The sequence below is a fragment of the Tamandua tetradactyla genome, chromosome 7 (genome assembly GCF_023851605.1).
Source record: "Tamandua tetradactyla isolate mTamTet1 chromosome 7, mTamTet1.pri, whole genome shotgun sequence".
Classification (NCBI taxonomy): domain Eukaryota; kingdom Metazoa; phylum Chordata; class Mammalia; order Pilosa; family Myrmecophagidae; genus Tamandua; species Tamandua tetradactyla.
In genome coordinates, this window is record NC_135333.1 from 5,561,081 (window position 1) to 5,585,423 (window position 24,343).

The 24,343-nt window shown below is 36.2% G+C and overlaps 1 protein-coding gene and 1 pseudogene across 12 annotated transcripts in view; one reads left to right on the forward strand and one right to left on the reverse strand.

The window, feature by feature from the left end:
• Window positions 1-24,343, reverse strand: part of ARID4B (AT-rich interaction domain 4B) — a 209,545-nt gene that overhangs the window by 174,942 nt on the left and 10,260 nt on the right. For 7 of the 12 annotated variants that reach the window (XM_077168373.1, XM_077168374.1, XM_077168372.1 and 4 more), the window contains exon 3: window positions 8,536-15,681. The exons of 4 other annotated variants lie outside the window; for them this stretch is intronic. In XM_077168373.1, the coding sequence (XP_077024488.1) occupies window positions 8,536-8,604 (69 nt within the window). In that variant the 5' untranslated portion in view covers window positions 8,605-15,681. Of the gene's footprint in view, window positions 1-8,535; window positions 17,944-24,343 lie in introns of those variants that run through there. One more of the 12 variants, XM_077168375.1, reaches the window with a different exon arrangement.
• Window positions 10,191-12,004, forward strand: LOC143689421 (eukaryotic translation initiation factor 4B pseudogene; annotated as a pseudogene).

Sequence of the window (24,343 nt, forward strand, 5' to 3'; positions counted from 1 at the left end):
ACATTATCTGCCTTCTGATATGATCTGGGATTTTGGAATTATAACCCATGCCAGACTCTGAGTGAGATCTGTTCAACAAATAACTGCTGTGATGTGCTTTGAAATTTACTGCTTTTCTTTATATATGTTATTTTTAACAAACAAAGAAAAAAAATCTTCTACCCTCCAGTGTTTTAGAGCAACTAGGAGGAAAAATCTGACATAGTGGAATGGTAATAACCAACTCTGAATTTTGTTCTGTATCTACTTGTTAAAGTGTACTTTAAAAATCACTGCATTTTCTTTCATTTCTTTGTAAACGTGTTATATTTCACAATAAAAGTTTAAAAAATAATGTAATAAAAAGAACACAGCACCTACTATGAAATATTGTCACCAAGAAAAGCCTCTATAACTGAAAACCCATTTAAAGAAAACACAGGGGTTAAACACCACCACAAAGATGCAATCAGCCAAACAGAGAACAGGGAAATTCTAAAAGTTAAATGCTATGGTTTCTTCATCAAATTACTAGCAAAAAAGGGAGGAGAATTTATAGAACAAGAGACTAGGCTTAAGAGACATATCTTTCAAATGCAATATGAAGACTTTGTTCAGATCCTAAAATAAGCAAACCAATTGGTAGAAGACATTTTTGAGACAATCAATCAGGGAAATCTGAACATGTTCTAGCTGAAAGATTGCATCAAAGAATTATTGCTGTTGGTACTGGTTGTGACAACAGCATTGTGTTATGCTTTTGTCAAAAAGTCCTAGTGTATTATAGACACATTCTGAAATATTTATGGGTGAAATGATTCCTGGGATTTGCTTTAAAATACTCCACAGGGGGGCAGAGAGGGAGTAGGGTGACAAAGATAAAATAAGAATGGCAAAATGGGGACAAGTGTTGAAACAAGGCAATGAGTATATGAAAATTCACTGAATCTTATCTTTGTATATGCTTTAACATTTCCATGATAAAGTTTTAAAACTATATCACCAGGGGTGCAGAGGTAGTTCAGGGGTAAAATTCTCGCCTGCCATGCAGGAGGCCCAGGTTCAATTCCCAGCCCATGCACTTTTCCCCCCAAAAAACCAACAAAAACAAAACATGGTGCTGCAATAATGGGATACTCACATGGAAAAAGAATAAAATGTGACCCCAGCATACAGCATACAAAAAAAAAAAAAAACAAAAAAACACCTGTATCACCAAAAACCTTGTGTGTAATGCTCCTTTTATCCAGGGCATGGACAGATGAGTTAAAAAAAAATAAAGTAGAATACGGATAAATAAATAAATAAATAGCAAGGGGGAATGAAGGGTAAAAAAAACAAACATTTGGTAAATTGAAATACTAGTGGTCCATGAGAGGGAGGGTAAGGGCATGGGATGTATGACTTTTTCTTTTTTATTTCTTTTTCTGGAATGATACAAACGTTTTTAAAATGATCATCGTGATGAACACACAGCTATGTGATGATACTGTGAGCCACTATTGTATTCTGTGAAAGGACTATATGTGTGTGAAGATTTCTCAATAAAAATATTAAAAAAAAATCTTTATCGCCAGCATGTGTTACCCTGAGGTGTATTTATTACTAATTTTTATTATCTCAAATCTCCAGAATCTGATCACCGAATTTTCCAAAACTTAAAACCTTAAAATGTTTCAACTAATATATTTACCTTATTCTAGAAGTCAATCATTATACCATATTAAATATATGTTTATAAATTACTACCTATTTTATACTACTTTATATGTATATAAAATACACAGCATTATAAACAGTCACTGTGCCTATTCAGACTGGTTAAATATTTGCAGAATGGTGCTTTTGTAGTGTACTACTTTACTTCAATTTGAAATCTTCAATGTACTTCAGTAGGACCTCATAATTTGTTTCATCCACATTTATCAGAGCTAATACTGCAATCAGAACAATGTAAATTATCTCTTAATGGGGACAGAGATGGGGAACTAAACCATACTGTTAATGTCTGCCATAAAACCTGGCTTCATTCTACGTAACAGAAGCTTTTCATTCATTAAAAATTGCAGTCTTATAAATCTCTCTGTTCTTTCGAGTCACCTTAAAATCTGAACCAAATATAAAATTCATGTACAAAAGAAGCTTGTTATTGCTTTTCTAGAGGATAAATTGTGATTTTTAAAATTATCTGAAAGTTCAACATCTGAAGAAATAACAAACGCAGATTTCAGCCTTTCAAAAATTAACAGACACCAACATATCAAGAAGTTATTTACTGACAGAAACTGGCTATCAGTCTTTAATCTTAACATTTTAGATTTGAATATTGGCACTGGTTTAAAAAGTGGGGCAGTTCTCAGGGATATAAATGGGAAGAACACAGGAAAAGGAGTCAAGAAATCCAAGAAAGGGTGTTAATCTACACCAGAGTATAAATTCATAATTCTTACCCATCAGTGGTGGCTGCCTAAATCGCTACCTTACAGGGGATTCTAAGGTTTCATTTAGGACTAGCCAAAAGAGTCTGCTTTAGATTTCTGGGCTGCTCAAGCAAATACCATGAAATGGGCCGGGTTAAACAATGAGAATTTATTCACTCACAGTTTGAAGCTGGGAAAAAGTTCAAATCAAGGTGTCTTCAAAGCAATGACTTCTTCCCAAAGATTACGGCATTACTGGGCAGGCTGCTAGCAATCCTTGGTCCTTAGCTTGACACATGGTAAGGCACATGGTGGTGTCACCTGGTCTCTCCTTTCACTTCCAGATTGCACTGTTGTTCAGCTTCTTGTGACTCTCTATCTGAGGTTCCTTCTCTTTATAAATAACACTAGTAACAAGATTAAGACCTATCCTTAATGAGGAGGGGCACCCCTTAATTGAAATAACCTCATCAAAAGGTCTTACTTAAAATGGGTATGCACCCACAGGAATAGATTAGGTTTAAGCACATGTTTTTCCTAGGTACACAGAGTTTCAAACCACCACAGAGTCTTATAGTCCTTGTCTGTTTTTTAATTATTTAGTACAAAGGACCAAGGAGCAGAAAAGAATTTTCTGGGGAAAAAATTATTCTATGTATTTCAAGAAAGCTCAGAATTCAAAAAGAGTATGAAGTTATTTAAATGCAAAGACAGCAAGACCTTATTTAAACAGAGACAAAAGACTATCTCATGGATGAAGTACAAAATCACGAGCAGTAAAAACAACTCGAAGAAGAAGCATGAGGAAAAAACAAAGGGACACAAGGATGATGAAGCTCCAAACCTGCATTGTCCGATGAGCACCACATGTGCTACTGAGCACTTGAAATGTGGCTTCAACAGAACTGAATTTTTTCATTTTTATTTAATTATAATTAATTGATTTTAAAAACTAATATTCAATTCAGTTATTAGAAAGCTTTTATGTCTGTTTGGAACAACTTGAATATATAAATTCACTTTTTCAACTGTAATTTTCATGAATTTTAATACAGATCAAGTATTTCCAATGAAAATTTAGTATCTAAACTTATAGCTATAGGATAAATTACACACCATATTTCAAAGACTTTAGGATGAAAAAGAATGCAAAATATCTCAATAATTTTGACAGTGATTAAATGCTGAAGTGACAATATTTGGAATATACTGGTAAACAAAATATAACTAAATTTTAAAAAATGCGGCTACCAGAAAACTTAAAAATTACATATGGTTCACATTATATTTCTACTAACAGAGCTGCTCTAAACAACCTTAGCATTTTAACACCTGTCAGCTAGCTATTCCTTCTCCTATCAATCATTATTAGCAACAATAACAGCTATTAATCACTCTATTAGACACTATGTTAAATGCTTTATATGGATTATCTCATTCAATCCTTCCAACCTATGCAGTAGGTCATATATCATTACCCTCATTTCAGAGAACAGCATCAGAGAGACCTAAGTAATAAGTCCGAAGTCACAAGTCAATAATCGTGAAAGGATTAGAACTCAAGCACTCTGATTTTAAAATTTGTATTCTTAACACAAAGGCTTTCATCTCCCAGTCTAAATTTACAACACTTAATTTTATATTATCTAAAACACTAACTCCAGAACATTCTTTCCAGTGGTTCTAAAAGCCTTTTTTATTAAACAACTCTGGGGGTAGGGGGGAGCAGAAATCCATTATTTCTCCAAGAATAAAGATTAACCAAAGCCATATAAATTTGGTTTCCAAGAATTAGATGCCCAGATAGAATTAAGATATACTTATTTTATCATAATGCAATATACACTGATCATACTAAAGTAAATAATCTAAAGCAATCTGAAAATATTTCCACCCCGCTATACATGAAAAGTTATTATTTTTTGGCCTTTATGAACCAAACCTGATAATACATATATCATCTTATTTACCACACAACAAGGTAATATAGTGTTCTAGTTTGCTAGCTGAGGATGCAATATACCAGAAATGGAATGGCTTTTAAAAAGGGGAATTTGGCGGGCCGCGGTGGCTCAGCGGGCAAAGTGCTTGCCTGCTATGCCGGAGGACCTCGGTTCGATTCCCGGCCCCAGCCCATGTAACAAAATACGGAGAAACAGAATACAATAAAAACAAGAAAATGTTTCCCTTTCTTCCTTCCTTCCTTCCTTCTATCCTTCCTTCCTTCTCTCTGTCTTTCCTTTAAAAAAAAAAAAAAAAAAAAAAAAAAAAAAAAAAAAGGGGAATTTAATAAGTTGCTAGTTTACAGTTCTAAGGCCGAGAAAGTGTCCCACTTAAACCAAGTCTATAGAAATGTCAATCAAAGGCATCCAGGGAAAGACACCTTGGTTCAGGAAGGCCGATGAAGTTCAGGGTATCTCTATTGGCTGGAAGGTATGTAGCAAACAAAAAAAGGTATGAAGCAAACAAGGTGTCATCTGCTAGCTTTCTCTCCTGGCTTCCTGTTTCATGAAGCTCCCCGGAAGGTATTTTTCTTCTTCATCTCCAAAGGTCACTGGCTGGTGGACTCTCCGCTTTGCAGTGCTGCAGCATTCTCTACTCTCTCTGAATCTCCTGCTTTCTCCTAAATGTTTCCTCTTTTATAAGATTCCAGGAAACTAATCAAGACCCACCCAAATGGGTAGAGACACGTCTCCCCTAATCCAGTTTAAGAACCACTCCATTGAGTCACATCTCCAGAGAGATGATCTAATTACAGATTCAAACATACAGTACTGAATAGGGACTCAAAGAAACGGTTGCCTTTACAAAATGGGATTAGAATTAAAACATGGCTTTTCTAGGGTACATACATCCTTCCAAACCAGCACATATAGTAAATATTATAATCCCCATTTTTCATCTGCTGAAAGTAAAGCTTAAAATAGTAAAGTAATTTGCCTAAAGCCATGCAACTAGTTTAAAAGCAGAGCAAGATTTAAAACTAAGTCCGACAAACCCATTTCATTATCTCCTTCATTGTGGTGATGAGGTGAGCTACATCAGATCCTAAAACATCCTTTTTTGCTTCTAATACACATCTAATGAAGTCTGCAATGAATAGCGCTTGAATTAATCGCTTTCATTAAAATGAAGCACTGTTATTTTTATTTTTACAAAACAATAGGCCAAAGCCCTTTACCTTGAGGCCTGTTCTAGTGAAGCTTATGTTAGTAGCAGGAAACCTTAGCCTACCTATAGGTATACCTAAGAGTCACCACCAGAGGACCTCTTTTGTTGCTCAGATGTGGCCTCTCTCTCTAAATCCAACTCTGCAAGTGAAACCATTGCCCAACCCCCTATGTGGGACATCCAAGGATGAAAGTCTCCCTGGCAGTGGGGGAGATGACTCCCACAGATAAGCCTGGTCCTGGCACCACGGGATCATCAACTTCATCCTGACCAAAAGGAGGAAAAGAAGTGTAACAAATAAGGTATGAGTGGCTGAGAGAGTTCAAATAGAGTCAAGAGGCTACGCAAGAGGTCACTCTTACACATGCTTCAATTAGACATTGCTACCTGCCAAACCCCAACCAAAACCATCCCTGCCAATCCTAAAGAATACCTAGGGCATTATATAAGATTCTACAAAGGTTCCATGTACTAGATAACTCTCCAAAACTTAAAACCTCCAGATGGGTGCCTTGACCAGATAAGTTCTGAAATCCAGAACATTAACGAGTTTCATCCCCCTATCCCGTATTATCAACAGCCCCTTCCAACATGAAAAAGTTGCAATGGCCATAGCCCAAATACCCTAGTGGGAGAAGGGGCAAAGGTGATGGTGGAGTTATACAGAGAAGGTTTAACAAATGAGTATGAATGCTGAATCATCATATTGATATTTCTTTTAGCCTCCAGTGCCTCAGGGCAGCTAGGAAAAAACCCTAAAAGTGTAGAATGTAACCAGTGTCAAACTCTGAAATCTATTCTACAACTAACTGTCGCAACATACTTTGAAATTTATTGCTTATATATATATATATATATATATGTCATTTAAATTGAAGGAAGAGTATAACAGCGAAGATTTAACAAATGAGTATCACTGGTGAATCATATTGACATTTCTGTTGGTCTCCCCTGCTTTGGAGAAGCTAGAAGAAAAAAAGAAAAGTTGTGGAACTGTAACCCATACCAAACTTTAAAGTCTGTTCTACAACTATTTGTTAAAATGCACTTGGAAATTTATTGCTTTTTTGTGTATATATTTCACAATAATAAAATGTTTAAAAAAAGTTATTTAATAATAATTTTGAATAGAGTACCAATAGGTACTATAAAACTTGAACGATTCACAAATCTAGGAAATAATGTATAAAATATTTGATATATGTAAAACACCATAAAGGTATAATGCAGAGCAAAGATCTTTGTGAAGCTGATTTTGTATTGATGCCTTTATGAAAAAAATATTTGACTACTATTTACTGTCTGCCATTAGAGTGATAAAGGTGCTATGCTAGAAATATGTATAGATTACAGCATTATACAAGGAGAAAAGGTCAGATCTACTGTCATGATGGTGAGGGATTAGGAAAGATATACTAGAGTCAAAAGATCCTATCATACTTATATAAGGACCAAATCTGTGGTTAAAACTCAAACTTAATTATCCAGGTGAGCCCAATATAATCAATCTCAATGGTTCTTATAAGTGGAAGAGAGAGGCAGGAGAGCTGGTATCAGAGTCAGAGATTTGAGGATGCTACCAATGCTGGCTTTGAAGACAAGAAGGGGCCACAAGCAAAGGAATGCAGGCAGCCTGTTACAAAACTGGACAAGGCAAGGAAACAGAAATTTGCAGAAGGAACACCATGAGACTGACTTCAGACTTCTGACCTCCAGAACTGGAATAAAGTAATGTCTACTTCTTAAGCCACTAAATTTGTGGTAATTTATTAGTGCAGCAATAGGAAACAATTGCAGAGCCTAATTCCGTCACCATTCCATAAAAAGTATAGTTGGATAAATGGTTTTGTGGCAAATACAGGTATTAGGAATTAAAATTTTGCAATGATATACTTTAAAAACCTGTCTCATACAATGTCTCAAAATTAAACATATACTCTTACACAACAGTTTTTGACTCCTAAAAAATTAAATAGTAATTAATCCTGAATTTAACTTAGCATACTTCAAAAAAATGACAACTTAGGTGCCCAGCACCAAGAAAGAATGAAGTATTCCATGGAAGTTGATTCTTTAAATTAAAGTGAATTTAGTTAGGAGGAACTCTAACTAAATCCTCCCAGTTCCCTTGCCTTGTTAAATAAAGATATGGAGCATATTAAAAACTTGATGACTCAAGGTCTACATTTGAAAATTGAATGTAATACTAAGCAGAAACAATTTTTTATTACTTTTTAAAATGCCTTATTTCTTCAGTATCCAATTCTATCTCACCATATCCATTTAAAAATTCCTCCCTCTCAATACATACATATACATAACACACACAAAATTTGATAACTCTAAAGTTTCTGTGGACTAAGAAAACTAGACATCTAATGTTAAATATATGTTAAATAAGGGGCAGAACATGAAGATTAGTAAGAGCTCTGCTGGGAAGTAGCTTAGATCTAAATCCTAGCTCTACCATTTACTAGTGGCATGATATTAAGCAAATTATACAATTTCTCTGCATAATAAGACTATTTCACCTATAAAATAGGACTATGCATATGTATTGCTCAGGATTTTTTGAGAAGTAAATCTTTTATTGTATGAAATACGTGACAAATTAGGCACTAAATAAGTAGTAATAATAATTATCATATAATGATAATTAAAAAGATGATGACAGCAAAAGAAACATGACCAGGAAAGAGGTTGTGGGATAATTTATACTATTTCAGAACAAGACAAAATTGATAACAGTTTGATTTTGAGATAAAAGAGCTGTTACTATAACAATAAAAGACATATTCAGAAATTATATGTTTACTGAAGTAGGACTGTCCTAATTACCTATGTATAGGAGGAGTAACTTTTTCCTATTATCACAGACCTTTAATATACTCAGGTTAAAGCATGTTTTCACAATTCAAAAGTGAATATAGGGTGGGCGACAGTGGTGCAGCAGCAGAGTTCTCACCTGCCATGCTGTAGACCCAGGTTCAATTCCCAGTGTCTGCCCATGCAAAAAAAAAAAAAAAGAATACATAATTTTCAGACGCTGTATGGTCCCTTAAATAAAATTTTTATAATACTGAAAAATACTTGAAAACCCCCTGATCAAAGCAGAAAGATCACAGTTGGAATTCTTTTTAATTGAGGGAGAAAAAAGTTGTGCATATAAATTAGAGAAAGAGAATAATAATGAGGGGAAGGGAATAAAATTAAAGAATCAAGTCCAAACAAGTAAAGAGAAACTGTTTCTAACGGATAATGTGAGAAGCCACCCAGACTGTAAATATTTCTGTTTAAACCAGACTAATTAAACTTCTGTGTTGTCACTTGGCAGAATATTTGGAGCCCTAATCCACAGGGCGAAATAAAATATAAATAAATACAGAAAGAAGGAAAACTTGTTACTTGAGGGCAACATAACCTTAAGATTTATTTTTCTTCTACTATAAAATATTAACCCTTCAAAGCCTTGTACAGTGCATCTCTAATTTATAATACTAATTTTCAAAGCATTAAAGATTCTTCCCAAATAACGAAGACGATTGTAGTTCACTTTAATATATTTTCAAATACTTTCTTCTAATTTTAACAAAATAAGGTAAATTTATATAAAATGCTTAGTACCATAATAATAGTAAATTCTAGCTTTAAAATAGTTTTCTTTCAATAAAGAAAGTAGGCAAAGGGTTTCTAAGTTATACTCATTATTCAATAAAACCATCAAAAAGTCATTAAATAGAAAAAAATTTTATTATTCACTTGTAACAAGTAGCAGCAGAGAGACAGCCCCGTTGGGTTTACTAACAAAAGAACAGACTTTGCCATCAGGTTAATATGGGCCTGTGGGCACATATCAATATCTGTTTCTTCAACCATAAAAAAAAAAAGAAAGAAAGAAAAAGAAAACTGCTACTAGCCTACCTCAAAGGGGCATTAAAAGAAATAGAGGCACATTTCATTTTATTGCACTCCACAGATACTGCATATTTTACAAATTGAAAGTTTGTGGCAATGCTGAATTAAACAAGTCTCTGGGCACCATTTTTCTAACAACCTGCTCACAGTGTGTCTCTGTGTGTCACATTTTGGTAATTCCAGCAATATCTTAAATTTTTGCATTATTATGATATATGTTATGGTGATCTGTGACCAGAGATCTTTTATGTTACAATTATAATTGTTTACGAGCACCACAAAGCATGCCCATAAAGATGGCCAACTTAATTAATAAAAGGGAAGTGTGCTCTAAGAGCTCTACCAACAAGCTGTTCTCCACCTAACCCCATTCGCGCTCTCTCTCTCTCTCTTATCAGGCCTCCCTATTACCTGAGTCACAACAGTACTGAAACTACGCCAATTAATAACCCTACAATGGCTTCTAGGTGTTTAAGGAAGAATCATACAACTCTCACTTGAAACCAAAAGCTAGAAACGATTAAGCTTAGAGAAGACATTTCAAAAGCCAAGAGAGATCAAAAGCTAGGCCTCTTGCACCAAACAGTGAGCCAAATTGTGAATGTCAAGGAAAATTCTTGAGAATTAAAAAGGCTACTCTGGTGAAAACAAGAATGACAGAATAGTAAAAACATCCTTTTTGGCATTCTCTCTCCCTCTCCCAACATGGTAGCCTCAAAGAAAAAGAAGAATAAGAAGGGAAGACTATCTCCCTAACAGACTTCCTGGCTGAGGATGGGGGTGTTGGTGCAGGAAGCACATATGTTCTCAAACCAGTCAGATGGCTGATGAAACAGATGATCTGTAAGATGTTTCAACCAGGTGGCACAGTAAGGATGACAATGTATATAGGGCACTTCCAACTGACCATTCCATCCTCCCCACTGCTCCACGGGCTGCTCAGGAACCCAATATTGACCGGAGCCATCTTCCCAAATCGCCGACCTACACTGCTTTTCTAGGGAACCTGCCCTTTGATGTAACAGAAGATTCCATTAAGGAATTTCTTAGAGGATTAAATATCAGTGCAGTGTGTTTATCACGTGAACCCAGCAATCCAGAGAGATTGAAAGGTTTTGGTTATGCCGAGTTTGAGGACCTGGATTCCCTGTTCAGTGCCCTGAGCCTCAACAGAGAGTCTTTAGGTTAAAAGGAGAATTCGAGTGGACCCTGATCAAGCACAGGATAAAGACAGAGACCATCATTGTTTTGGCCGTGATAGAAATCGAGATTCTGACAAAACAGAAACAGACTGGAGGGCCTGCCCTGCCACAGACAGCTCTGATGATTACCCACCTAGAAGAGGTGAGGATATCTTTGGGGACAAGTATCATGATTGGTATGATTCAGACCGGTATCGTGATGGATACTGTGACGGCCCACACCAGGATATGGATCGATATGGGGGCCGTGATCACTATGATGACCAAGGCAGCAGAGACCATAATAGAGGCTATGACTCCAGGATAGGCAGCGGCAGAAGAGCATTTGATAGTCAGTACCACAGGGATGATGACTACAGAGGAGGCAGGGACCGATATGACAGATGGCATGATCAGTCGTGGAGCTCCAGAGATGATTATTCTTGAGATGATTACAGGCGTGGTGATAGAGGTCCCCCCCAAAGATGAAAATTGAATCTAAAGCCTTGGAGCACTCCTAAGGAAGATGATTCCTCTGCTAGGAATCCAGTCGAGCAGTTTCCATCTTTGGAGGGACAAAGCCTGTTGACACAGCTGCTAGAGAACAGAAAGTAGAAGAATGGCTACAAAAGGAACAGGATAAATTGCAACATCAGCTGGATGAGCCAAAACTAGAACGACAGTCTCCTGAAAGACACTCCAGGTAGCGAAGTGAAGAGACTCAGGAACGGGAACGATCGAGAACAGGAATTGAGTCATCGTAGACAGGCACCTCCGCCACATCTGGCAGAAATGCATGAAGGGGAGAAAGCGAGAAATCTCTGGAAAATGAAACACTCAATAAGGAAGAAGACTGTCATTCTCCAACTTCTAAGCCTCCCAAATCTGATCTGCCTCTAAAGGTAATGCCAACCCCTCCACCAAAGGAGAATGCTTGGTTGAAGCAAAGTTCTAATCCTCCTGCTCGATCTCAGAGTTCAGACAAAGCCTACAAAAGTAGTTGCGGAAAAATACCTTCAGCGCAACCATCTGAGGAAGGACCAGAAAGAAAAGATGAAAACAAAGTAGATGGGGTGAGCATCCCAAAAGGCCAACGTGGGAACTCCATATGTGGTCCAGGAGATGGAGGGAGCAAAGACCACTGGAAGGAGTCTGATAGGAAAGATGGTAAAAAGGATCAAGACTCCAGATCTGTACCTGAGCCAAAGAAAACTGAAGAAAATCCAGCCTCTAAGTTCAGTTCTGCAAGCAAGTATGCTGCTGTCAGCTGATGGTGAAGATGAAAACAAGGGGGGAGGAATACAACAAATAAACCTCTACATTTATGCTTTCTCCTAGTCTCAGTCCAACCTGGAATATTCAAGAGCAAATCAAACCTCTATCCAGACAAGACAAAATAAAGCATACCATCTCCTGGAGACCTTTCTTAACTTTTTTTTTAATGAAATGAAATTCTTTCGCATGCTGCTGCAGCCTATAAAGTATTGAACTAACTGGAGCATCACCAGTGTAGCCAGAGAGAAAGACACACACACAGCTTTTAAAGGGAAAGTTGTGTGCCTTTATGACAGCGTGCAGTTGCCGGTGTGATTAGTGCCAAGGGACTTCCATTTACCAGAAATGGTAATGACAGTGATTCAGTGTCTGGAATCTGGTTGGATAGTACGGCAGGTATAAGAAAGAGTGTGAGATTTCTACCTTTTAATTCTTACTATCCTATTGTGGCATATATGAATTCTGAAATATTATATAAATAAATTTTCTATCCTTGGAAAGATAGGTTAAATAGTCTCTGAGGTCATTTTAGTCTCCAGGAGGCTGCCAGCCCCTCTTCTTAATTTAATTCTGAGCTTCAGGGCTAGCCTAGGGGAAATTGCTTCATTTTTACTCCCTAGAGGGGTAGCTGGGAGAGAGTCCACAGGCCATGGGAGAACAGGACTGTTCTGTGACCAAAATAAATGGGAAAGACATGATTTGAAAAGCTTTGGGAGGTGATGGATTATTTTACACCAGATAATAGGGAAATGGTGTGCTCTCCAATAAACACATATATAGTTACTTCCTAGAGCAGGAAGCAATTAAGGTTCATGAGAATTCCCAGGTCTTTTATGTGTCCTGATTTTGCTCTTTCTAAACACTATCCTATATATTCACATTCTTTTGAAACCTTGAAGCTTTAAGAATTGAGTCTCATTATCACTGTCCTATGTTCCTCATACTTTTTACTATCACCTCCCACAAACTGCTTCTATTTAAGTAACATACCTAATCTCTTAGATATTTTGTATCTCAGCCACTGGGAACTGTCAATTGAGGAATCACTGCTTTTCTCAAGCAAATTGGCTCCTTGAAGTCTTGACTCTCCTTCCCTCCACCCGTTTCTGCTCCTGCTTCTTTGACCCCTTTTACAGGTCAGAAAACTCCTGAATTAATGGTCTAGGGTGGTGAATAAGGGTGGACAAATAGGGACAACTAAATTGGGGGCATTTCTCCCAACCTTAATTGGTTTATTTTTACTTCATTTTTTTACTAGTTTCCTCCTCTCTCTACTGAAATTCCACAGTTTGGGTTTATAATGTGGCCTAGAACCAATGCTTAAGTGTGTTTTTGTTTTGTTCTTTTTTTTAAGCTTCCCTTGAGAGAATAAATGATGGAAAAAACTATCTAACAAGGTCCTGGCTTCTCTCACAACAAAAGCATAACTTTCCTGCTTTTGTGTGCACCTCTTACAGGGGTTGGCTTGATAGATGGTGTCCTTCCCAGCATGGGCAGTATTGGTACCTGCAGAAAAATGACACATTGATCTCCTGTTTGCAATTCTTTCTCACCTAAGTCCTAGGTTATACTCTGTCCAGCCGTGTAGGGTGTTGGTTCGTATGTGCTGCAGTAGTGGACATAATGAATCATTTACCCAATGGGCATAAAAGGTATTTCAAGTGAATTTTTAAAATTATTGGCATGGACTGGCTGGTAGCTAGGAAGTGAGCTTTTAGAGAGAGAAAGCCAAGGGTGAAAGGTTTTTGGTTTGTTTTTTAACTATTTGCTATGGATGATGAAAAGGTAGGGTTTGCCCTCTTCACGTCTATTCTTCTTCCAAATAGGTGTATCCAAAACTGTTCTTTTCCAGCCCCCTACTCTCCTCTCCCCTGTTAAAACAGAAAAAGGATTGATTTATGTCCAGTTCCTGAATACATGTAAAATTTGTACAAAAATATCTTCTATGAAAATGATTTGTAATCTGTAGACTTAATATCTGGGAAATGTCTTGAGATGTAAAATTCCCATCCTTTGGGTTGTGGGGTTTTTTTGTTTCCTCCAAATAAATCTGATCTTTCAAGTTCAAAAAAAAAAATCCTTGTTCTAGTTTGCAAGCTGCCAGGTACAATATGCAAAAAACAGGAACAGCTTTTTAAAAGGGGAATTCATTAAGTTACAAGTTTACATGTTCTAAGGCTGTGAAAATGTCCAAATAAAAGCTAAACTATAGAAATGTCCAATCTAAGGCATCCAGGGAAGATACCTTGGTTCAAGAAGGCCGATGAAGTTCAGGGTTTCTCTCTCAACTAGAAAGGTGACATCTTCTCACTTTCTTTCTAGGCTTCTTGTTTCATGAAGCTCCCAAGTGGCGGGGGTCCTTCTTCATCTCCAAAGGTCTCTGGATGCATGGACTCTAAAGCTTTTGCCAAAATCATTTCCTCTTAAAGGCTCCAGTAAGCAAAGCCCACATTGAATGGGCTGAGACACATCTCCATGGAAACCATCTAATCAAAAGTTACCACCACAACCCTAGTTGGGTCACATCTCCATGGATAATCAAAAAGCTCCCATCCAACAATATTGAATGAGGATTAAAGGACATGGCTTTTCTGGGGTATACAACAGATTCAAACCAGCACAACCTTTATTACTAAAATGGAGAAAGTTTTAGTGGTCTGGAGAGAAGATCAAACCAGTTAAAACATTCCCTTAAGCCAAAGCCCAATCCAGAACAAGACCCTAACTCTCTTCAATTCTGTGAAGGCTGAGAGTAGTGAGGAAACTACAGAAAAAAAGTTTGAAGCTAGCAGGGGCTGGTTCATGAGGCTTAAGGAAAGAGTTACCTCTCTGTAACACAAAAGCGCAAAGTAAAGTAACGCAAGGGTTGATGTAGAAGCTGCAGCAAGTTAACCAGAAGATCCAGCTAAGATAACTGATGAAGGTAGCTACACTAAACATTTTCAATGAAGAAAAAAACACCTTCTATTGGAAAAAGATGCCATCCAGGACTTTCAAAGCTAGAGAGGAGAAGGCAATGCCTGGTTTCAAAGTATCAAAGGATAGGCTCACTCTCTTTCTTATTAGGGGTTAATGCAGCTGGTGACATTAAGTTGAAACCAAAGCTCATTTATCATTCTGAAAATCTTAGAGCCCTTAACAATTATGCAAAGTCTTTGTCTGTGCTCTATAAATGGAACAACAAAGCCTGGATGCTTACAACATGGTTTATTCTTGAGACCTACTGCTCAGAAAAATAGATTCCTTTCAAAATATTACTTGCTCCTTCACAATGCACTTTGCCACCCAAGACACCTATTGGAGAGGTACAATGAGATTAATTTTGTTTTCCTGCTCGCTAACACAACATCCATTCTGCAGCCCAAGGATCAAGGAGTCATTTCAACTTTCAAGTCTTATTACTAAAGAAATACACTTCATAAGGCTACAGCTGCCACAAAGAGTGACTCCTCTAATGGATCTGGGCAAGTGAGATAAAAATAATAACATATGGTTGATATTTTTTGAGTTTGGAAGAACCTGATTTCACCCTCATGAATGACTCTGAAGGGTTCACTGGAGGAAGTACCTGCAGATGTAGTAGGAAAGAGCAAGAGAACTAGGATTACAAGTGAAGCCATGTGACTGAATTGCTACAATCTCATGATAAAACTTGAACAAATGAGGAGCTGTTTCTTAGGGATGAGCAAAGAGAGTGGTTTCTTCAGATGGAATCCATTTCTGGTTAAGAAGCTGTCACACTGTTGAAATAACAACAAAGGATTCAGAATATTATGTAAACTTAGTTGATAAAGTAGTAGCAGGACTTGAGGGGATTGACTCCAATTTTGAAATAAGTTCTACTACGGGTAAAATGCAATCAAACAGCATCATATGCTGCAGAAAAAAATCTTTGATGAAAGGAAGAATCAATTGATGTTGCAAACTTAATTCTTGTCTTATTTTAAGAAATTGCCACAGACAACCCAACCTTCAACAATCATCACCCTGATTATTCAGCAGTCATTAACATTAAGGCAAGACAGTCCACCATAATCTGAAGGCTCAGATGACGGTTATATTTTAGCATAAAGGTTTTTTAATTAAGGTATGTATGCTGTTGTTTTTTTAAGACATAATGCTATTATTGTGTACTGAACAGACAACAGGATAGTGAAAACATAACTTTTATATGCACCAGGAAATTTAAAAATTCATGCAACTTACTTTATTGAGATATTTACTTCATTGCAGTGGTTAGGAACTGAAACCGCAGTATCTGTGATATGCCCGTACTAATATTATGAAACACTTTAAAAACATATTATGCCATTTAACCTACAACTGCTCTAATAAAAAGTTAAATTTAAAAAATGAGCCTTTTAAAAACATTATAACTAAGATCAAAGGTGATGGTGGAGTTATACAGAGAAGGTAGGGTTTAACAAATGAGTATGAGTGCTGAATCATTATATTGACATTTCTTTTAGTCTCCATATCTTAGAGCAGCTCAAAGTAAAACCTAAAATTGTGGAACTGTAACCCATACCAGACTCTGAAACCTGTTCTACAACTAATTGCTGTGCTGCGACTTTGAAATTTATTGCCTTTTTGTATATATGTTATTTTTCACAAAAAAGGAAAAAGAGTCAACTGTGATGATAAAAATATTTATATTCGTTCTAGCTTCTAATGCTCTGGAACAGCTAGAAGGAAAAATCTGAGATGATGGAATGGTAGCCCATGGCAAACTCTAGGATCTGTCCTGTAATCACTTGTTGAGTACTTTCAAAATTATTGCTTTTTTCTTTCTTAGTTTTGTATACATGTTATACTATACAATAAAAAAGGTAAAAAGTAAATATAAATTTAAAAAATGAAAACACTATAACTTTGGTGGTGAATAATCACTTATATAGCACAAAGTCTAATACTGATCATCTGCTGGGGTCATTGCCTCAAGTAGTCTGTCCCCAAATTAACGTTTCTAATGAAAGCTACTAGGGATCCCAAAAATATGAATAACAGAATCAGCTTCTTTAGAGCCTGTCTATAGAATCAGAATCTATGTAAGCACAGCTTACCTTTTCCTTATTAAATTTTTAAATTTATTTCAGTGATATATATATACAGCCTGAAATATCCTCTTTTAACCAAATTCGGATATATAATTACATTCGCAGTACTGTTTACCATCACCATCACTCCCAACAGAAATTCTATACAAATTAAGCATTAATTCCTCATTCCCTACACCTTTCTCAATTCCAGATAACCTGTACTCTAGTCTGGCTCTATGAGTTCACATATTCTAATTACTCCATATCAGTGAGATCACATATTTGTCTTTTTGTTGTCTGGCTTATTTCACTCAATATGTCTTCAAGGTTCTGCCATGTTGTCCCATGTATCACAACTAAATACCTTCTCATAACAGCATAATAGTCCATTGTATGTATATACCACATGTTGCCTATTCATTTATCTGTTCATGGACACTTGGGATTGCTTCCATCTTTTGGCAACTGTGAATAATACCGCAATGAACACCGCTGCAGCATGACTTACCTCTTAATACCAATCATGCACAATAAGATTTCAACAATAGTTAGTAGTTACAATAATGATCTTTAGGAATATAAGAGACCATCATACATATTACAAGTGACTGGCCTTACCACCTATGACTACTAGACATTCAAGAAAATTAACAATATTTACTGAATAACTACTGAAAATTAAACACTGCTGCAAGTAAGGCAACTATCTACCTATCTGTCAAAACTTAAAAGCTAAAGAAACATAGACAGTAGTACCCAATATAAATCATTCAGTGATAGAAAAATCATATTCAGCACAAATAAAATCTAGCTACAGCATAAAAAAGAATGACTAATAACTGCATGGACTGATATAAAAGGATATCTGTGACATATTATTGAGCTAAAAGTTCCAGAACAATATGTATAATATGTCCTCATTTTTTGGAAAACCAAACATAACAAAATAAATACACACATATAAATTCACATTTGCAAAAAAAAAAAAAAAAGGTACAGAAGTATATAACACAAACATAATCCAAATTATTCACAAGACTGAGACTGGGAAACATAATTATTTTAACTTTTTATTGTATACATTTTCTGTAATAGTTAATACTTACATAAACTTGCATTACTTTTGTAATACAAAAAAACATATTTTGCTATAAGAATATCTAGATCAGCAAAATAAGTATTTCTCCAAATTGTGACACAGCAAAAACTAGTGCTTTATGGTGACTTACTAAGTGTCAAAAGTCTTCTGATTTACCATTCTTAAAAATCACTGAGCAATTTTCATTAAGAATATTCAGATGAAAAAATATACAGATACCCATTTCAATCAAGTTGGCAGAGTGAAACACTTTCAGGATGCCCTCTTTCCACAGAATCTTTCAACAACCAGCAAGAATTAGCAGAAACATCCTACTCAAAGCTCCAGAAAAGAGTTCAAGGACTGTAGTAACAGGGCAAGATCCAAATCAAGAAAAGACTACGGATCTCACTGCTCTCTACCCAGCCCCTCCATGATCCCTCATAAACTTGGTGCTGAACCAGCCTATACTACCAGTGTAGATCCCTGGTCTCAGTTCCAGAAGGAGCATAGTAACCCTCAGGCACATACTGGGAGCATGAATGTTTGGGTCAATCTATCTGAGAGACTTACCATTCCAAAAATTGCCCTGTGTGTAGAATGTCGCTCAAGAAATTATCCCTACAGAATGCTGGGGGAGAGTAAGGGCCGTTTCTAATGAAAGCTACTAGGGATCCCAATAATATGAATCACAGATACAAGTACAACGCCCAAACCAGGAGAAATGTGTACTCCAGAGAACAGGAGGCATTCAGAACCCTGTAAATGGAGGAATTCCTATAGTCTCAAAGACAAGAGGTGTGACAAAAATGATCAGGGAGATCCTGCGTTTTGGCCTTGAGCTACTTTCTAAACTCATTATATAGATAAGTCCCGAAGGAGAGCACTTGCACAGGTCAATCAGCAGAGAGTGTGAAAGGTATTTTTGTTTTTATCTTCCTTTTTTTTTTTCTTACCTCCTGGCAATCAAGAAAAGATCTGTCATAATACTAGCTGAATACAATCTTAAAGAACAAATGCTTCATGGTTCAATTACAGCCACAAAACATTAAAATATAAAATGCTTTGGATTCAATAAAAAGCTATAAAGAAACAGGAAGCAATGGCCTAGAAAAAAGAGATTAAAGCATTAGAAACCATCAATAAGGAGTACCAGACCTAGGACATTTAAGACAAAGATTTTTTTGTTAATGGTTCTAAATATACTCAAAGAGGCAAAGGAAAACATGAACAAAAAATTAAAAGAAATTAAAAAAAAAAACAATAAATGAACACAAAGAGTACCAACAGAGAATGAAAATTAGAAAAGAAACAAAACACAGGTGAAGACCACTGTAACAGAAATTAAAAATTCCTTAGAGGTATTCAACAACAGATTCGAGAAGGCAGAAGAAAGGAACAGGAAACTTGAAGATAAGAAAATTGAAATCATTCAGTCTTTAGAACAGAAAGAGGAAAGAATGAAAAAGAGTAAACAGAGTCTGAGGAACCTGTGGGACACCCATCAAGTAAACCAATATATATATATATATATATTTTAGGAGCACCAGAAGAAGAAATAAAGGGGCAGAGAGAATATTCAAGGAAATAATGACTGACAACTTTGAAAGACATGAATATAAACACATAAGATGGTCAAAGTATTCCAAATAGAATAACTCTAATAGACCCACATCGTAGCATGTTATAATCAAATTGCTGAATGTCAAAGATAAAGAAAGAATTCCAAAAAAAACAAAAGACAGATGCATCATGTCACATAGAAGGGCTTCAATAAGATTAAGTGCCAATTTCTCACTGGAAACTATAGAGGCAAGAGGATAGTGGGAAAACATATTTAAAGTGCCTGAAAGCAAAAAACTGCCAAACAAGAATTCCATACTTAACAAAACCCTCTTTCGAAAGTGAGGGAGAGGCCCCCTCTCTACCTGGGACATGACTCCCAGGGGTGTGGACCTTCTTGGCAACATGGGACAGAAATCTAGAATGAGCTGGGATTCAGCATCAAGGGATTGAGAAAATCTTCTCGACCAAAGAGGGGAAGAGTAAAATGAGACAAAATAAAGTGTCAATGGCTGAGAGATTCCAAACAGAGTGGACAGATTATCCTGAAAGTTATTCTTATGCATTAAATAGGTAATACCTGTTCAGTTAAGGTGTAATGGAGAGGCTGGAGGGAACTGCCTGAAAATGTGGAGCTGTGCTCCAGTGGCCTTGTTTCTTGAAGATAATCGTATGATGATATGGCTGTTGCAGAGTGACTGTGTGGTTGTGAAAGCCTTGTGTCTCATGCTCCTTTTGTCTACCTTATCGATGGACAAGTAAAACATATGGATTAAAAATAAATAAATAATAGGGGGAACAAATGTTAAAATAAATTTAATAGATTGAAATGCTGGTGATCGGTGAAGGGGAGGGGTAAGGGGTATGGTATGTATGAATTTTTTTCTGTTTTCTTTTTATTGCTTTTTCTGAATTGATACAGAGATTCTAAGAAATGATTATGATGATGAATATACAACTATGTGATGATAGTGTGGGTTACTGATTATATAAACAAGAACGGAATGATCATATGATGTTTGTGTTTATATGTGGTTATGTATCATAAAAAAATAATTAATTCAAAAAAAAAGTGAGGGAGAGGGTGGGCCACAGTGGCTCAGCGGGCAGAGCTCTGGCCTGCCATGCTGGAGACCTGGGTTCAATTTCCAGTGCCTACCCATGCCAAAAAAAAAAAAAAAAAAATACGTGAGGGAGAGATTAAGACATTCCCAGATAAACAAAAGCTGTGGGAGAGTTCATCACCCCTTGACCAGCCTTATAAGAGATGCTAAAGAGAGTTCTGGCGGTTGAAAAAGACAATAGACAATACATCAAAGCGGCATAAAGAAATAAAGATCTCAGGTATGGATAATATCATGGGTTAATATCAATACTAGTACTATTTATATTTACCAGTGGTTTGAATCTCCACTTCTAACTTCTTAATTCCTAAAAGGCAAATGAGATATCACTGGACTCATAATCTATAAACATGTAATTTATGGCAAAAACTCCATTAAATGGGGAAATGGTTTACAGGAATATAGTTTGTTTATATTACTGAAGTTCAGTTGGTATCAAAGCAAGTGAGACTGTCATAGATTTAGGACATTAACTTCAAGTCTCAAAGTAACTACCAAGAAAATGCTGGAGAATATGCAAGCTTACAGAGAAAGGAATTAGAGTACTGGTGGCCTAGGGCAGGTGAACAAAGAGTTAATGCACAATGAATGCAGAGTTTCTGTTTAGAGAGATGGGAAAGTTTTAGTACCAGGAGATAGTGAGCATACTACAACATAGTGAATGTGATTAATCCCACCAAATGGTATGCTTGGGAGTAGCTGAGATGGGAAAGTTTATGTTATATATATTTTCCCATAATTGAAAAAATAATAAAATGAAGGGTCACTAAAGAAACAATGGCAATTAAATGTAATACATGATCCTAGACAGGATCTAGCAAGGGAGAAGAAAAGGCTCAAAGGGACATTACTGGGTGATATGAAAAAATTGGAATATAAACTATTCAAGGAACATGATACATACAACCTACACTCAAAACTTCAGATAATGGGAAGACAAATTGATGAACAATTCGATAAAATGATATGGCAAAAATGGCAAAAAGTTAAAATCGGTGTATCTGGATAAGTAGAGGGTGGGGGGTCAAGGGTATGTTGGAGTTATCTGTTTAGCATTTGTATTATTTTTGTAACTCTCCTGTAAGTTTGGAAGGGCGTCAAAATAATTTTTTTTAATTAAAAAAAATGGGTCCCTTGGTGGGATGTACTTACCAATATAAAACTAAAAATATGAAGAGAGTTTTTTTTTAATTCCCAAATATACATAAGCCATGCTGCCTCATTTAAACTGAAATAATGGCTGCTTTATCTGCAGGCCAGCCCTTTTTCCTCTCTTGAGTAAAGACTCTTAGGATTGGCAGTGACCCAGTACTCATTTGCCCCACCCCCATAGGTTCACCATGTTAGATCAGCTCTAGGTAACTAACTGGCACTATAAGAACACTGATCTGATCAAAAAAAGAGAAAACTTCTTGCCCTACAAAAGCCATGCTAGAGATGGATAGTTAGACAGAAAACAAATGTCTTCAGTGTTTCTCCTAATTCAATAAACAACCCTCTACATCCGGAAGTAAAATTTACTTTTCCTTGAAAAAACACCATCTCTGCAAGACAGTAACAAATCAGGATAGAGGACAAGATATATTTATAGAGAGAAGCTTCTGCATCAGGAAGAGCTAGGATAAATAAAGGCTTGAAACAGGAGGAAAAAATATTTGGAACAAAGAAATCTTTGGTTTATATCTGCCATGAAAAGTACTATTTTTAATAAGTTAATGAAAGTAATAATAATAGGTTTCCCCATAATCACAAAATTTCAGCTTTCCCCCAAAAAACTTCTAAACAATGATTACAAGTTAAAAACTACATTCACCATGCCAGTATGAAACTGCTGTGTATCCCAGAAAAGAAAGCCAGGTTCTTTAATCTTCATTCACTATTGCTGGATGGTAACTTTTGATTAGACGGTTTCCATGGAGATGTGTCTCCATCCACTCAAGGTGGGGTCACTTATTGGAGTCCTTTGAGAGGGAACTTCTGGAAAAAGCTTCAGAGCCAATAGGAGACACAGACATTTGGAGGTGCAGAAAGAAAACACCTCCAAAAAAGTATTTCAATGAGAAGCCAAAGGACCAGCAGATGCTAGCCATGTGCCTTTCACTCTGATAGCGGTATTCTGGACCCACTGGCCTTTCTTGAGTTAACATATCTATCTCTGGATGCCTTAGTTTGGACATTTTTATAGTGTTAGAACTGTAAACTTGCAACCTAGTAATTCCCTCTTTAAAAGCCATTCCATTTCTGGTATATTACATTCTCGTAGCTTTAATAAAGTAATACACCCACTATATCACCCAAAAAGTTTATTTAAATTCACAAGAGTTTAGTATGTTCCATGTGTTATTACAGTACCCCCAACAACCCTAGGGGGTGAGTACCACAATCACTCTTCATTTTAGATGAGGATATCATCCTTCTTAGAAAGATAAAGAAGCTTCGCCACTTGATTATTTAGCAGTGAACTCATGATTTGATCCAAGCAGACCTGATTCAAGAATCCTCACTCTATCAACTTATAAAAGAAGTGACAGGATCCTACTAGCGGTGACACTTACAACCACGCCAATTATAGTATAAAGCATTTTAAATGTTATTTCATTAAATTTATTGATGTTTGGCACAATTTCGCCAAGACAGCTATTATTATCCCAGTTTTACAACACATGAAACTGTTTAATTTTATTTCAAAAGTAAGTAACTTTACTCAAAGTTCAGTAGCCAACTAAAGGACAGAGAAAGACAGGGCTGGAAATAAGACCTCTCTCTTTAAAGCCATAACCCATAATCTATAATTACTAGTATATAATGTTTATTGGGCATGTTAACTACAAAGAGTTTTTACAGTCATATTCAAATACAATTTTTACTATCAGTATAAAGAGAAACCTTTCTTTAAATGCCATTCAAGCAAAATTTTGACAGTTTATTAATGTCACTTGTTATTTAAATGGATAAGTTAATGTGACTACATATCAAAACTTAAAGGACACAGAAAAGGCTCCAACTCTTCCAAAAACTGAAGAGAAGAAAACACTTTCTAACTCATTCTATGAGACCATCATCACCCAATTCCAAAGGCACATAAGACAGCACAAGAGAAAAGAAAATTAGAGTGATATTCCTTACTAACATAGAAGCAAAATTTCTAGGCAAAATGCTAACAAACTAAATCCAATTACACAAAATAGCTATACACCATGATCAAGTGATCTGTCCCAGATTTATATGCTGAACCTCCATATGAAAATCAATCAATATAATAATGCACCCCACTAAGAGAATGAAAGAAAAAAAAAAAAAAACACAAAATCATCCCAATAGATGCCAAAAAAGTATTTGACAAAATCTAGCACCCTTTCTTGATAAAAAATTGGAATAGAAGGGAACTTTCTCAACGTGACAAAGGGCATATATGAAAAACCTATAGCCAACACCTTACTCAATTGGTAAAAGACTGAACACTTTCCTTCTAAGATCAAGAACAAGACATTGCCTGCTGTAACCACTGCTATTCAACTTATATTGGAAGAGTAACCAGGAGCAATTAGACAGAAAAAGCAAATGAAAGATGCCCAAATTGGAAAGAAAGAATGACGTT